The 16,481-nt window shown below is 35.8% G+C and overlaps 1 protein-coding gene across 1 annotated transcript in view; it reads left to right on the forward strand.

The window, feature by feature from the left end:
• BET1 (Bet1 golgi vesicular membrane trafficking protein) overlaps positions 1-6,545 on the forward strand; it is a 14,960-nt gene extending 8,415 nt beyond the window's left edge. Inside the window, exons 3-4 of the mRNA XM_010839768.1 lie at positions 3,898-3,954; positions 5,356-6,545. Coding sequence (XP_010838070.1) covers positions 3,898-3,954; positions 5,356-5,511 — 213 coding nt within the window. The 3' untranslated portion in view covers positions 5,512-6,545. The remainder of the gene's footprint in view (positions 1-3,897; positions 3,955-5,355) is intronic.
• Positions 6,546-16,481: the final 9,936 nt, after the last annotated feature.

Consider the following 16,481-nt stretch of genomic DNA (forward strand, 5'->3'; position numbering starts at 1 on the left):
GGTGTTGACCATCTGATGATGTCCAGGTATAGAGTCTTCTCTTGTGTTGTTGGAAGAGGGTGTTTGCTATGACCAGTGCGTTCTCTTGGCAGAACTACATTAGCCTTTGCCCTGCTTCATTCTGTACTCCAAGGCCAAATTTGCCTGTTACTCCAGGTGTTTTTTGACTTCGTACTTTTGCATTCCAGTCCCCTATAATGAAAAGGACATCTTTTTTGAGTGTTAGTTCTAAAAGGCCTTGTAGGTCTTCATAGAACCATTCTGCTTCAGCTACTTCAGCTTCTTCAGTGTTACTGGTCGGGACATAGACATGGATTACTGTGATATTGAATGGTTTGCCTTCGAAACAAACAGATCATTCTTACGTTTTTGTGATTGCATGCAAGTACTGTACTTTCTTTAATACAACTGTCATTTATTCCAGGGAAAGAAATTTCCATGAGAAAAAAAGCTTTCTTTTAATAAGGAGCCTAAATTATCAATATTGGTATTAAAACTCAAGTAATTCTTAATTTCCTCTAAATGTTGTATTTTCCAAATTATTAACATTATATGATATTGTTAGTTCAATAATCAATTCCTGTTTATTTATTAAGACCTTGAAAATAATATTAATTTCAGAATGTAACAGTCTCCAGACTGAATACAATTCTACTTTCCAAAAACTAATGAAATATCAGTTAAGTTTTAGCAACGTGACTCAAAATTTAAACACAATCTGAGTACAGATTAGAAAATGTCAAAACTTATGGTGTGTATATATTTATATATATAAATATATATATATATATTTAACCACCAAAAAAAGCTGAAGTTATATATATATTTTTTTTTTTTTTAACTTCAGCTTTTTTTGGTGGTTAAATCTAAAATACTGCTTGTAGTATTTTGCAATACTACAGTACAATTACAATGTAGTAATATCTCAGAGCATTCTACCTTCCACCCCCAAGCAGCCCATCTTCTGACTTTTCTTCTTCTAGTCTCAAAAAGCTACAAATCTCAGTCTTTTGTGTTTTTGCCTTTGAACCTCGTGTCAGTCACCAAGTCCTATGTTCTTTCTCTCTACTGTTCCTATTTTGACCTTCCTGTTCCTAATACTTTGCCCGGGTTTTCATCAGTGGACTATTGGGAAAGCCTTTTAACCTGTTTCCCATTTTTCGTATGTTTTGGTCTGAGCTACACCCAGTCGTCATCACAGTCATCTCCTTGGTTTTTAGAGTATTTTTTAAATTGCATTCTACACTCCCAGAAGTCTTAGTGGCCTCCCATGATGTAAGAAATGAAGTTCCCACTCTGTAGCTTGATGAGACAGGTTCTGCAGAGATTGCCCCAGCGTTTTAGACCTCACCTCCTGTGCTTCAGAATGTGTGCTGCCGCCAGACGGATTTGTGCATCCCTCGTGCCCTGTGCGCGCTGTCGCCCTCCCACTTCTGCATCTTGGGTCATGCAGTCCCCTTGCCTAGGGCACCCTCTCCCTCCTGACCCTGGCTGAAGTCTTACCCATCTGAAAGGCTCCATCTCTTCTTTTCACCTTCTCTCCTCCAGGCTTCAGCTGATCACCACATAAACCTAACCTTTTCCTTGTGAACGTAAGATCATTTGTACCATTTCTGTAGCACTTACTGCATAACGATCTGCATTGGAATTACTTGTATGTAAAAAAAAAATTATCAGAATACAGCGTTTTCTACTGTAGTTTTACATTCTGCATAGCACTTAACGTATTTCCTTATAGTGTATTGAGTTAATATGTATTAAATAAAGGAATTACAAAAAGATAGTTTTGATTATGCCTTAAAATAAACATGTGTGGTACACTTATAGAGCATTCATTGGAAGCTTATGTTGCCAAAACTTAATTGATAGTTCATTAGTCTTTGGAAAATTGAATTGTATTTTAGCCTAGAGACTGTTATCTCCTGAAATGAGTATTGTTTTCAAGGTCTAATTAAATCAAAAGGAGTTGATCTATGAACTAAGCAATATTGTATAATGTTAATAACTTAGAAAATACAACATTTTGGAGGAAATTAAGAATTAAATGATTTTTTTTAATTCCAATATTGATATTTTAGGCTCCTTGTTAGAAGAAAGCCTTTTTCTCATGCATATTTCTTTCCCTGCATGAATGACAGTTGTAAAAGTAGTTAGGCGATTTGGGCTGGCTAGTTTCATAGTTGCTTTATTATTTCTGAATTGTTAAATTTTGTGGAAAAGCTTATATTCTGATCTATAGAATCCTAGAATGATTTTGTGTTGATATTACCCCAGATACTTACAAAATAAGTTGAGGACAATATTTGCAGTGGTTTACCATGATTTTTAGTAGTTTCCAAGATTTAGTAGTAGTGTATTTATTCAGCTATTTTAGAAGTGAAGTCTTTGATGAATTTATCATATGAAGTATTAGATAGGTTTTGATTTGAATCTTCATTCAGACTCAGCCTCTTCTCTGCATAGCTTCATGATGTGGGTAACACTAACTTGTAAATTTTTTCCAATTTGTTATCAAATTTTGAAGAAACAATACCTTTACAATCTAAAGAAATAATTAATTTAGGCTTATAGTCAAAGTAATGTCACATTCATTAGGAAAATATTACTATCTGAACTTAATATGGGAACTTAGATAACATTTTTAAAATGTAAATGAAGAAATATACAAACAAATGCTATTGTGTGAATGATATAAAGAGAGAAAAAAGAATTCAAGGATAAGAGGACAGGAAAGAAACATGTACCTAAATTAAAAGATGGAATTGAATATTAAGTTTAAATCAAAATGAAGAACAGAGAGACAATGTCTATAGTTGAGAAGGAATAGAGATTCTAAATTGGTTTTCTTTTTAATTATGAAACTAAGGTAACTTTATAGGAGACTTGGAAAATACAGAATGAATAATATTTCCACTATATATTACAATTAATTATGTAGATTAAGATTTTTAGTTGAATTTTCACTATCAAACTCTCAAAAATGAATAGAATGAATAGACAGAAAAGTAGAACGATATAGTAGACTTGAAAACACTGTGAGCCAATTCAATATAATTAAGATTTATACAGTTTTCACACATAATGATATGAATTCTATCAAGTTCCCATAGACTATAAACTAGGAGACACTGAAGCATATCCAGAGGATAAGACCAAGTGCAAAAACTTGATGGCCTAAAGGTATTGAAATCATACAGTGTCTGTTCTCTTACCACTGTGGAATTATGTTAGAGATCAGTATCAAAAGATATTTGAAAATAACCCACATATTTTCAAGTGCAATGGGACATTTCCCAAGAGAGATCTTTGACTTGGCCATTGAAAGCCTCAACAAAGTTAAAAGATCGAAAAAACAGGGTGATTGCAGAGAGCAAAGCATTTAAATGTGAAGTTAATATCAAACTGAGAACTTAATATCAGATACTTTAAAAACCCCATATATACTATGTTAAAAAAAAAAAAGGAAATTAACATATGATACAGTGTTATTAACTACAGCTTTTATCCAAATTTCACAAAATTTTATGCTATTGTTCATTATTTGTTTTCATCCCTTATTCAAGATTCCATGTTGAATTTAATTGCATTGATCAGCTTCAGCTGCATGCAACAAATTCTGATAAATTCTCTTCACTTTTATTCTGCTACAGATATTTTCTAATTTTCTTTGTTATGACTTCTTAGATACACCCATCATTTAAAAGTGGACATTTAATTTCTAAGTTAGTTTTTATTAATTTCAGTAGGAAAAATAACCAAAGAATAAAGTATACTTAATATTTTTAAGACAGTTTTATTTGAGAAAACATTTATGCTTAGAATGGCATTGTTGTTTTTAGTTTATAACACTTAAAAACATTTAGGTAAGTAATAATGTTTATGCTTTCTTCTTTGTAGCTTTCCATTGAAATAGGGCATGAAGTTAAACATCAAAATAAATTATTAGCTGAAATGGTAAGTGGTTATGATTTTAACTTTAAGAAACTTGACTGGATATTCTCAAATTTGGCTTGGAATAACTCTAAGAGTTGTTGCTGCCCTATTTTTACATTTTTCATCTCGCCTAACCCACATGAGTAGGAGGAGGAGGTAGGAGTGAGTGTATATTTTATCTTGTATTTAGAACACTGTTAGAGACTCGGGACAATGACTATTTCAAGCCGTCTTTAAGATCTCAGCAGATATAGACTGCCAAGTAAATGCTTTATATCCAGTCAACCAAATGTCTTTCACTTAATGTAAACCTGTCTTCTGCTTGATCTCCTAAGGATCACTGTGAACGAGTCAATAGGACTGAATATAATAACATCCCCAAGCCTTTTCTCTCTAAATAAGCTCAGTAAGGTATGCCTTTCCTCGCTAGAGGCTCTTTTTATTCCTTACTGTTCATTTTGGACATCAAACTCCTCTGGACCGTCCCTAGTTTCTTCAAATGCTTTTAAAATTGTACTATTTAAAAATGAATATTGCACTGAAAATTTTCTAGTGAAGGTTGTACATGAGAATCACTTGAGGAACTTTGAAAATATCCATGCCTGGTTCTCACTTGAAATATACTGATTGAGAGTTTTAGGAAGGGGGCGTCGCTCGGTATATGTATTTTGATAATATTTTACATCCCAGGTGATTCTGTTGCATAGCCCTAGGGAAGAACTATTCATGTAAAGTGCTTAAGCTGCCCAGAACCTGAACTGTACAGAGGCTATCGTTATGTCAGGACCTTACATCCAGGTTATTGAGATTTCTAAAAAAGTGCGGTCTTTCCAAATCATGCGCAGTTCTCTCCCCTTCAGGACTTTTCTAGCTGTGTTTTAATGTGGCAGCTTTTCCCCATCCATATTTGAAGTCTTTGCCACAGTTTACTACCGCTGCATGATAGGCTCTTAACTTTTAATAGATTCTGCTGACCTTCGAAGTCAGCTTCCTAAACAAAAGGGTCTGAAAAGTAAAGGTAGATTTAACTGCTAACCATATTCAGTGGATAAATTGCTGTACTGGGAATTTAACCTTGGAGAGTGATACCTCCAACAAAATGAGGGGGAAACCTGTGTGATGGTAGATGAACCTCTTACTTTTATTGTTAATGTTTTTTAATCCACATAATTGGAATAAGACCTAAATACTTTGGGATTTTGAATTACTCTGGAGCTGAAAAAATGTTTATTGGATAATGAAAGAGCTTATTTATTGAGAAAATTATTTTGCATGGAGTAATCAGGTTGATTATCCAAGTTATACACAGGCTCCAGAATATGTCATTAAAAGTGTATTCTAATAACTGTATATTAAATTACTCAAATATGCATATGTAGAATGTTAGAATCCAACCATTATGTTTTCCTTTTTTCCTCACAGGATTCACAGTTTGATTCTACAACTGGATTTCTAGGTAAAACTATGGGAAAACTGAAGCTTTTATCCAGAGGAAGCCAAACGAAGTTGCTCTGCTATATGATGCTGTTCTCATTATTTGTCTTTTTTGTCATTTACTGGATTATTAAACTGAGGTGATGCGAGTCAGTGTGAGTTTGGAATTTGTTCCAACTTAACAGCTTGGAGTACCACATCAGTAAAAAAAAAAAAAAATCAGCATCAAAACATTCCTAAATTTCAGCTACTATGGCTCTTCCCATCAAAGAGTACTGAATCTTGTTTTATAAATCACACCAGATAATACAGTGCTCTTTGGATACTGTTTCTTAATGATTCACTTTTTGCCCCTATTTTCAGGGGTACTGAGATGTTCTGAGGTTCACTCTGGCCCTAACACTTTTTTCCTGTTTTTTGCTGTGAGATGAAAGAGCAGTTATAAAATTCTGTTGTGATCATAAATGTAGGTTTCTGTTCCACATAAAGAGACTTACTGGGAGAGTAGCAGTGCCTAAAGAGCCTGGTGCTGTGCTCTTGAGGTGGTGAGCAAGTCTGTGATGGATGGAGAGTGTGTTTCCTGGATTGTCATCGCCCCAATGTTGTACTCTTCTTTCCTCCTTTATTTTGTTTAAATTGTAGGCTGATTTTTTTTTTAACCTGCAGTTTTCCTAATAATTTTTGATGATATGACTCTTCTTCCCCCCCTCTACCCAAGGACCTCAGTCTTTACTAAAACTTGTTATTTTGGCATATTTCTAGTAGGATCCAAAACAAGTGTGTACCAGTATAGTTGTCATTTTATATTAACTTTATATATATATAACATTGACTTGGCTTATAATAGTTTTATGATTTTAGCCACTCAGGCCATTTGGTTATCATTTATGACAGAATAATGTGAAGCTAAAGTAATTGCTAAGCTCTGAATGGAAATAAAATGTTCAGGAAAAGTAATTGCCTCTGCTTTATTATGTGCTCAAAATAAATACTCAGGCATTGAACTTGGGGTTAAGGGCACAGTTGTTTTAATCCAGTGTATTTGTTTATAGGAAACATTTGCAAAAATGGACTGCTAAGTAGATGTCAAAATGTTGTGAAATTGTCTGTATTGCTACTGTTTTGGAATTTGCTCATTGATGGGCTTCAAAAATAAAACTTTTAATAAAATATATTAATTGACTTTGTTGCTTCTTTGTTCAAGTCTTTTTTTTCCCCCACAAACCAAGAAGTGGTTCTGAAAACTCACAACAAACTCAGAAAAGCTTAATGTATTATTTCACTACTTGGTTCAAACAAACGAGATAAATCATGACAACAGTTTCAAAAATCTATTTAATTCTTTCTTCCTTCTGCTTGGGGACCCCTAAGAAAAAGTACTTCCGGAAATAAAATTTTGGGAAAACATCAAATATGGGAAAGTTCTAATATTTTCATAATCCTTTACAAACTCATTGCTAAATTGAAAAGGACTTTATTGCTCTTGGTGTCTGGGAGGTTGATTGTAATAACTGAATAAGCAAAATATTCATATTATTATTTTTATTCAAACATGAGACTTGTAGGTGTTTGGTGGGTGATATACTGTAAACCCTGTGCTTTAAATGATAAAGGAAGCTTCAGAAAAATCTCAAGTCTCTAGATTTTTTCTGAAAAATATCTAGTTATTTCACTAGGAGTTGGTCCAAATGGTAGAAACTTTAATTTACCTGCCCCATCCCCTATGGATACCAGGCATGAAAGTGGAGTCACTCAGTCATGTCTGACTTTTTGCAACCCCATGGACTGTAGCCCGCCAGGCTCCTCCGTCCATGGGATTTTCCAGGCAAGAATACTGGAGTGGCTTGCCATTTTCTTCTCCAGGGGGTCTTCCCTGACCCAGGAATCAAACCCAGGTCTCCTGCGTTGCAGGCAGAGTCTACCATCAGAGCCACCAGGGAATCCCCTATACCAGGCATAGGTTTCCACAATGAGGAAAGAGAGAATTATACATAATACTGATAGACTTTAAATTAACATGCAAATTAATTCTTGTATACTACTTAAGCAGAGAAGAGTTGTTAAATCTTAAATAGGCAACATTTTAAACATCAGAATTTGGGAGCAGAAAACTATAGCACCTGCACCCATAAAAACCATCTATTTCCATCAACCTAGTTTCTCTGATTTTTCAGTGCTCTTAAATTTCTCATTTTATGTCTTGAGTTTGCATCCTTGTAGAAAACGTGGGAAAAGTGCTTGATAATTTGGGTTCATTCAATCAGTAAATAACTTTATCAGGCCATATTGATGAACAAACTTTGACTCAGTATTTACTGGGAAACACAAAAGCATAGTAAGACTGAAAGCTATGCAGTCACACTGCCTGAGCGTAAATCCTGGCTCCCCTATTCATGTCATAACTTTGATCTGATGACCTCTCCACCTCAGTTACTTTATTTGTAAAGCAAAAATAATCGTATATAGGTAGCAGTAATACATTCATAGAGTTATTGTGATAAATAAATGATATTCCTTGTAAAGAACTTCGAATGGGTTCCTGGCACTCAATGATGGCTGTTGCCTTTGTGGATCTATGGACAGGTGCTTGGGAATTTTAATGTCATGCTAGCTCACATGTTGCTGATAAATTTTGGCTGCTTTCTCTCTCCCATAATCCCACCAGGGATATAAGCAGCTGTTTGTCTTTTCTGGGAAGGGTCATCATTTTCTGGAATTTAGGTTTTTTTTAATGTTTGTATCTTCAGCAATCATGGGATTTCGTTTTTAAAAAACCTTGAGTTATTGGAGTGAGAACAACAAACTTTTCAGCTTTCTGAAAACAGAAGTTTGAAGGGAGAGAACTTAGAAGGTTTTCTGCTTGGTAAAAAGTTATAAACATTTCATTTCTTTTTACTTTTTCTATATAGATTTAACTTTCTTCTATTTTGAAATGTTGAGGTAAGGGACACAAATGATTTTATTTTTAATTTATGAAACACCAATTAGTTATTCCCACAGTAAATATTAACACCTTTCTCTTCCTATATGTTATTGTGGTTAGATGACAGAGTCATTTTCTTGTGTATGTATAATATTTTGCTGTACTCAATTTTTTTATCCTTGTACCAATACCACACTATTTTCGTCATTGTAGTTTCATAGTATTTTAATAGACAACACATACCAATTTATTCTTTTTTCTTATTTATTTTCTTTATTTCACATTCCTTTTTCATATTTATTCTATTCAATTTATTATTTCCAATGAACTTCAGTGTGGTCTGATAGTATTTTAATAAAGCATAGTGGATTTTGATAAACACATTCATATTTTATAATCTTCACTGGAAAAAAAAAAAAAGAAAACAAATGTTTCCCTATTGAAATGTTATATTTTGACTCCAAGCAAATTTAACATTTTTCACTTTATGTTTGTATTTAATGATATATAGTGGTAAACCAGCTCCTTGCAGTTAGTGGTAGGGGACTGAGCTTTAGTAACTTTCAATTTCTATGGTATAAATATTTCCACCACCTTTGATTTGAAGCTACCGAATGGAACAGCACTGAACACAGAATTATGAAAACATATGATAGTTGGCTCTAATAAGCTGGTACAAACTGGCTTTGGTACACCACTAGTTATATTGATGATAAATATTCTTTTTAAAAATGGAGAAGTCAGGGCTTCCCTGGCGGCTCAGTGGTAAACAGTCTGCCTGCCAGAGTAGCAGATGTGGCTTCAGTCCCTGGTCAGGGAAGATCCCACATGCCATGGGGCACCTAAGCCCATGTGCCGGAGAGCTTGTGCACAGCAATGAGAAGCTGCACACCCAACTGGAGAATGGCCCCTGCTCGCTGCAACTAGAGAAGAGCCCACAGAGCAACGACGACCCAGCACAACTAAATAAAATTAGTTTTACTTTAATTGGAGGTTAATTACTTTACAATATTGTATTGGTTTTGCCATACATCAATATGAATCCACCACGGGTATACACGTGTTCCCCATCCTGAACCCCCCTCCCTTCTCCCTCCCCGTACCATTAAAAAAAAAAATAGTTTTAAAAGCCATTTTTTAAATGTAGAAGTTATTTGTTCCTTAAATGAGAATCTCTTGCTTAAATTTTAATAGACAAAAGCTCAGGCAACATAAACTGATAGATTAACCAGAATAATGTTTTTCAAATGGCATATGTCACCTTCTTTTCTCAATATTTATGGGTAAATGCATGCTACACATATTGATCTCCCATCTTCCGGTCGTTCAAATACTGTATACAAATTGTATATTGTAAAGGTAGATGATTGCTGTTATTCTCTATGGTTTTCCCTCCAATTAATTTCCCAGAGTGTAGGAATTGTTCTGGATATTTTATGAAGATTTCTCTTTATAGATGAAGGTTAGCTGAGGAGTTCAAGTCTTACCTGTTTGCCTTTTGAGAAGAGTTTTTCATGAGAAAAACTCTTGTGAAAACTCTTTCAACTCACCATATGAATTGAAGAGAGCAGCAAAGAGGTCTTAGAATAATCTTTCCTAATCTTCAATGTGAACAGAAAGATCAAAATGCACATAAAATATTTTGGACCAAAAAAAAAAAATTCCATATATTTGATATTAGACTTGAAAATTCACAGAAGCTTAATTAATCATCTGTAGCTTTAGTAGTAAAGGGTAATGCAAAATATAACCACATTATCCATTGTAAGTATTCTACCCAGGTGTCTATGATGCTTAAAAAGAAAAACTAGCAGAGACAACTGCAACATTGTAAAACAAATATCCTCCAGTTTGAAAAATTGGTGAGAACTGAATGCCAAGGACATGGCATCTACCTTATGATACACACTAGAATTTTCCCTCAAACACTTGGCAGAGCAGGAGATCTCAAGAAGCTTTCGGTAAATAAGTTGATGTTTCCTATTAGAAGACATATCTTTTTTTTATTATCTCTCACTAAAATTTCAGTGCTGATATCATAGAAAACCTTCAATAAAAATGTGCAATGTAAGTAGTAACATTATAAGCCCAGTTACGAGCTGAACTTCTCTGAATATTGGAGACACAATACTGTAGCCATTCAATTAATTAGGGGCCAAAAATCATCACTAATGTAAAATTCTTCTTTTGTTTTTCACTTTAGAAAGCTGAAGCCCATTCTATTTTATGGGCTAAAATAGAATGCTCTGCCTAAAACGTTGAGAACAGATGACACCGAATCCGACCCAAGTAGCAGAGGATCTGAGGAAAGCCACTTAATATTCCTTTTCTTCCATCCATCATCAATCACATTTTGAAACAGAAGAGGTTTCCATTCTCCCCCAAACTCCCCTCCCACCTAGGCTGCCACATAACATTGAGCAGAGTTTCCTGTGCCGTACAGTAGGTCCTTGTTGGTTATCCATTGTAAATATAGCAGCGTGTACACATCCATCCCAACTCCCTAACTATCCCTTCCTTCGCTATTCACCTGTAACTATCACAACATGGTTTGTTAATTGGATATACCCCAATACAAAAATACCAAGTTTAAAAAATAAATTGAAAAAACAGAAGAGGTTTATCAACGTCTCTGACCCAAGTCGATCAGGTGGGTAAGGCATTCTATTCCACAAAACCTAGTGTTTTCAAGAATTTTTTTTTTTCTGTCTCGGAGTAATTTAGACTTGACTTCTATCCTTAGCCAAGATGTATGCATATCACTCAAAGCCCTACAACAAGATATGTAACCCAGTTAGTCATTGTAAGTGGTGGGAACTTCATTGGTACACAGATCAAGGTCAGAGAGTGGGACATTATATACTAGTGGAGGAAGTTGTCCAATTAAGACAGTGTTCTTGGGTTGCCTACACTTTGTTACCATTGACAATAGAGTCATCACATCCGTTCTCTTAATATCTGCTGAAAAAGGAAATCAGAGGAAATAGAAGCTTTATTTTATATCTTTCAGGACAGGCAGTCCATTCTTATTCAGGAAAGGCAAGTGATAAATATTAGCAACTTATCCCAGGGACAGGGGAGCTTGGTGGGTTGCCGTCTGTGGGGTCGCACAGAGTCGGACACGACTGAAGTGACTTAGCAGCAGCAGCAGTAACTCTGCTCTTTCAGTCTGTCATGAATTTTCAGAGCTAAAAACTTCTGGTCTGATCACAGGATTATAGAATTTATGGTGATTTGTAAAATGAGAATTCCAACATGTATCTAAAAGTCCCAAAGGGAAAATGGCCAAAATGGAAATGAGCCAAGTTTTGAAGAGACAATGAGTGAAAATTCTCCAGAATTGAAAAAAATGACATGAGTTCTTTGATCAATATGCCACACTACAGTGCAAAGAGATTATAAAGAAAAAAGAAGAAAATAAAAGAAGCAAAACCTCACAGGCACAGCATATTAAAAATGCAAAACATTAAAGATGAAGAAAATAAGTTTTAAATGCATTTCTTTAATAAGAGGACGATTGGACATAGAATGAAGATGAACATAAGAGGAATATTTTAAAGACAAAAAGGTACCTGATTTTTCAGGCCATCTTCTTGCCAGTGTGAACTGAACTGTTCCTTCTGTTTCTTGCCCTATTCTCAGATCTTACAGAGTAAAAAAATAAGGGTGGGGGGTGAGGGGAATGGCTTGTGAATAAAATCACTTCAATCTATAGAATTTCCATAATGGAGACTGAAATAGTATCACTCCTGACACACAGGTGAGGACTAATGGGAACAGGGGTCAGAGAAGAAGTAAGCTTAAATGCCCCAAATTCATGCAATTACATCACACCTGCTCTTGTACAGGAAGATAATATGGCCTCAAGTGCACTGCTTCTTTTCAGAGCCTCATACCCACTAATGCAAAGAATAAGATCCTTAAAAACGGTAATAAACACAGTTGGAAAGGCAAATCTGGGAAAAACACGTAGGATTATGGTAATTTAAGACTTGTTTCACTCAGTTTTAACATCAGAAGCTGTACCAGTTTCATAGCTGCCCAGATAAGAAGTAAACTCCCCAGCAATGGATGGAAATGACTCTGCAGTGTTTTACTCCCACGCCTGAGGCTGAAGGGTCTAAGGAACACAGGATTAAAGCTGGACATAGCAGTAGTAGTAGTAGTGTTGGCCACTCAGTCTTGTCTGACTCTTTGCAATCCCACGGACTGTAGCCCACCAGGCTCCTCTGTCCATGGCATTCTCCAGGCCAGAATAGTGGAGTGGGTAGCCATTCCCTTCTCCAGAGGATCTTCCCAACCCAGGAATCGAACCCAGGTCTCCTGCGTTGCAGGCAGATTTTTTACTGTTTGAGCTACAGGGAAGACCAAAACTGGACATAATTATAAGCAAAGGAAAGAATCAGTTCCACGAGAATCAGGGCTGATTGCTGTGTGCCCTGGTCTATTCCCAGTGACCAGGTGCTCCAGAAATATTTACTGAGTGAGAGAATGAATGCAATCTGAAACACAGAGTGAGTTATAACTTTAACATGCAATTTAGATCACTCCAAAATGCATCATACTTCCTCAAGACAGTATTTAAAATAAGCGGAATCTAACTACTGAATTTTTATGTAATCATAATTAGAAGAGGACGAGTTTATGAAAATTAAGAGATCATGTTAAGCTGGAGTTCATTAATTTATGACATGACATTTAAGGGAAAAGACTACTGTCTTCAGATGAATAATAAAAACATATTTTTAAGTAGAAGTTTTTATAATGCACCTTTCAGTTGGTTGTATGTCCTTCCTATTGCATTGAAAATTGACACAGGTAGGCTTTCTTGGTGGACATTGGTTGTTTTATGTAACCAGCTCCCAGGGACTGCCTATTGTGGGGCGTTCTCAGGTCATGTAAGTGTGGCTTCCTGGTTCAGAAGCCAGAGTGACTGAGGACACTCTCTTCCTGCCCTTCTGGTAACTAGGTCGTAGGCTCAGAATCCAAGCTTGACCAACCAAGATTTCAAAAGATGCAAGCAGCTGAGAAACTATTAATGGCAGAAGCCTCCGCCTCAACTGTCTTACAGAGATCAATGCACAGTCCAAAGGCAGCAACCTGAATGTCCCATGTTGAATAGTCTGGCAGAGACAGTGAAAAACCAGCCTTGGTATCTACAAGTGGCAATGCCAGTGGCCACCAACCAGGGTGTTCATGAGTCGTGATTAGACATGCTTCCTGCTCTCTAGCCAGCCTTCATTTATTTGTCCATATCCACTTTCTGTTCTTGATCCCCTGGACTTCAGCATGATTATATGGGCAAACTGCAACCAGGTTCATTTTCTCATCAAGTTAGCCCAAGCTATTTTCTTGGCATAAAACTTACTGATATACCTCACCATTTGTGGCACAGATCCATGTATGACAGTAATTTTAGTATTACTGAGAGAAAACACATGAAATGGACACGTGGTCCCTTACATATTTGCCACCTTAACTCACAGAGAAGAAAAAGGTCTGATAATTGTGCAGTGAGTTAATTAATTTGTTAGGCAGTAATGCTGATGTCTTGGTTCTACGTAAACTATTATCTATATAGACAGCAATGCAGACCATAACAGCTGCAAATGACTCTTCATATTTGACTCAAAATCTGACTGCCATATCATACACTGCCTTTCAGATAATTCTTTCCTATTACGAAGGCATTTTTCATTTTTAACCAGGTAACTTATTTCTTGGGAGTATGATATTGATGATGTTTCTAATCTATACATTGATGCTATTTGCCTTTAAGTTATAAGTAATTAAGCAGCTGATTAGTAACATGCCGATCTGATTCATCATTTGAATATCCTTCTGAGTTATACATAAACATAAAAAAAAAACTAACTTGTACATGCTAAAGTAATTTAAAAATCTCATATCCTCATAGAGGTCTAGAAAAGAAAACTGAATACTTTTCCAAAAGATCTAACTTTCTGACTTTGCTGAAGGAGAGGAAAAAAAAGAATTATATACATAATGTATATGTTCTATTACATAAACATATTCTAATTCTACAAATACTCTCAATGGTGAGTTTTTGAAAAGAAATAAATTTATTTTCACTCATTCATTAAGATATCATCATATCAAGAGGAATTTAAACTTTAACAATGAAAAAATACACAAAAACTTCTCAGTCTTAAATGGAAGGAAGATGTAATCAAATAAATGTTTATTTTTCAAAGGACCCAAATTAAAAATATTGACCTTGATTCCTACTGGCAACACCATAGGATTTTTTGTCATACGGAAGACTTCTTGTTCCACAAACTATGAGGTCTAGGAGTTCCTTTCTGAGAGGAGGTAATATGGGAAGGTGCTACCTGTCAAGTCTTCTATAAGCCTGGATAATGTAAGATGATGACTTTACTTCTGCTCTTTCTTTGAAAAAAAATTTCCTTATTATAACTAGATTTTCAGTCTATCTTTATGAATTAGGAATTTCAGACGCTAATAGAGAAGAGAATGTCTTTTCCTTAACCAAGGAAGAATTCATTGTTAACTGGCTTCATTACTCTATCTAAAGCATGTAGGCTCTGTCTCTCCTTTGACTTCTCCCTAATTGCCCTTCATCAGTTATTAAACTTCTGCATGATTCCTACCATGCAAAAGCCCTTATCCACTTACTTGGAGCTATTTTATATTACTTATGCATAATGATTTGACAGTACAATTAAAAAAATAATTGGCACATAGAAACAATTGGTTAAGATCTGTTTGGGAAATGGGGTACTATAACATACCAAGATGTTGTAAATGGCTAGATGAATGTTTTCAGGATTGATAATATCCAATAAATCTTACTATCTGGATAAAATGAAAGTGTTAGTCATTCAGTCGTGTCTGTTTGCAGCCCATGGACTGTAGCCCACCAGCCTCGTATGGTCATGGAATTCTCCAGATAAGAATATTGGAGTGGAAATTCCCTTCTCCAGGGGATTTTCCCAACCCAGGGGTCGAACCCAGGTCCCCTGCATTGCAGATTCTTTACCACCTGAGCCACCAGAGAAGCCAAATTGCTCCTTAAAAGTTAAGAACTGTAAAATATGTGGGAAATTGATAAAACTTTTTAATTCATAGGATAAATATATTTAATAAGTAGAATATCAACATTTAAAATTTTGAAGTCTATAACCACATAAACTATTTCATGAAAAGATATGTTATTAAGAATAATTAAAGCCACAGTAAATATTTATTCTACAAGAATTAAACTTTAAACTATTATTTCTGACATCTGCCTCCTCCTATTACAGTAAATAGTAAAAAAAATGCACTTAAAAAAAAGCTAATGGTTGTGAAAGAAATTTCAGGGTCAATGGGATCCAAACCACCAGAATCTGATTTAAGTTAGATCATCACATGATTTGAGTTGCCAGATTCCATCGGTAGGTAGGTGGTGGCAAAATTGAAACTAGATATGGTTACCTTTTAACCAAGTGCTTGGACCCATATCACCACCTAGACTCCCCCTCAGCCATGTGGTTTTTCAGCCACTTTTGTCATGTGGATGAAATACAGTGAACAGCAGGCTTCTCTGTTGGTTTAAAAACAAAAACATACACACTAGGCAAGACAGGCTTGATGATGCTTAACGAACCACAGGAAGTTCTCAGGGGCTCAAAAGGCCAAGATCCATCTCTTGCCCTTGCCACATGCCCATTACAGGTTGTTTAGGGAGCTCTGCTCTATGTTATCCTCTGCTTAAGCTGGGGGAGGCCCCATCTCTGAGCTTCATAATCACTGAGGGAAGAAAACAGGGATGTGCAAACAGTTCTTTATTCTGGGTCTGGCAGTAACACGTGACATTCTGTTCACACATCCCTGCCAAAGCCTAACCCAAATATCAGAAGGCAGAGAGGGAAATCTTACTATATGCCTAGAAAAAAGAACAATATTTGGTGAGCAGCAGTGATGATTACATTATATATATACACACACACACACACACACACATGTATGTGCTGTGCGTAGCCACTCAGTCGTATCCAGCTCTTTCCAACCCCATGGACTGTATGCCAGGCTCCTCTGTCCATGGGGATTTTCCAGGCAAGAATACTGGAGTGGGTTGCCAAGCCCTCCTGCAGGGGATCTTCCCAACCAGGAATCGAAACCTAGGTCTCCCATATTAGTAGGCGGATTCTTTACTATCTGAGCCACC

Source organism: Bison bison, unplaced genomic scaffold, assembly GCF_000754665.1.
Source record: "Bison bison bison isolate TAMUID 2011002044 unplaced genomic scaffold, Bison_UMD1.0 scf7180017864134, whole genome shotgun sequence".
Classification (NCBI taxonomy): domain Eukaryota; kingdom Metazoa; phylum Chordata; class Mammalia; order Artiodactyla; family Bovidae; genus Bison; species Bison bison.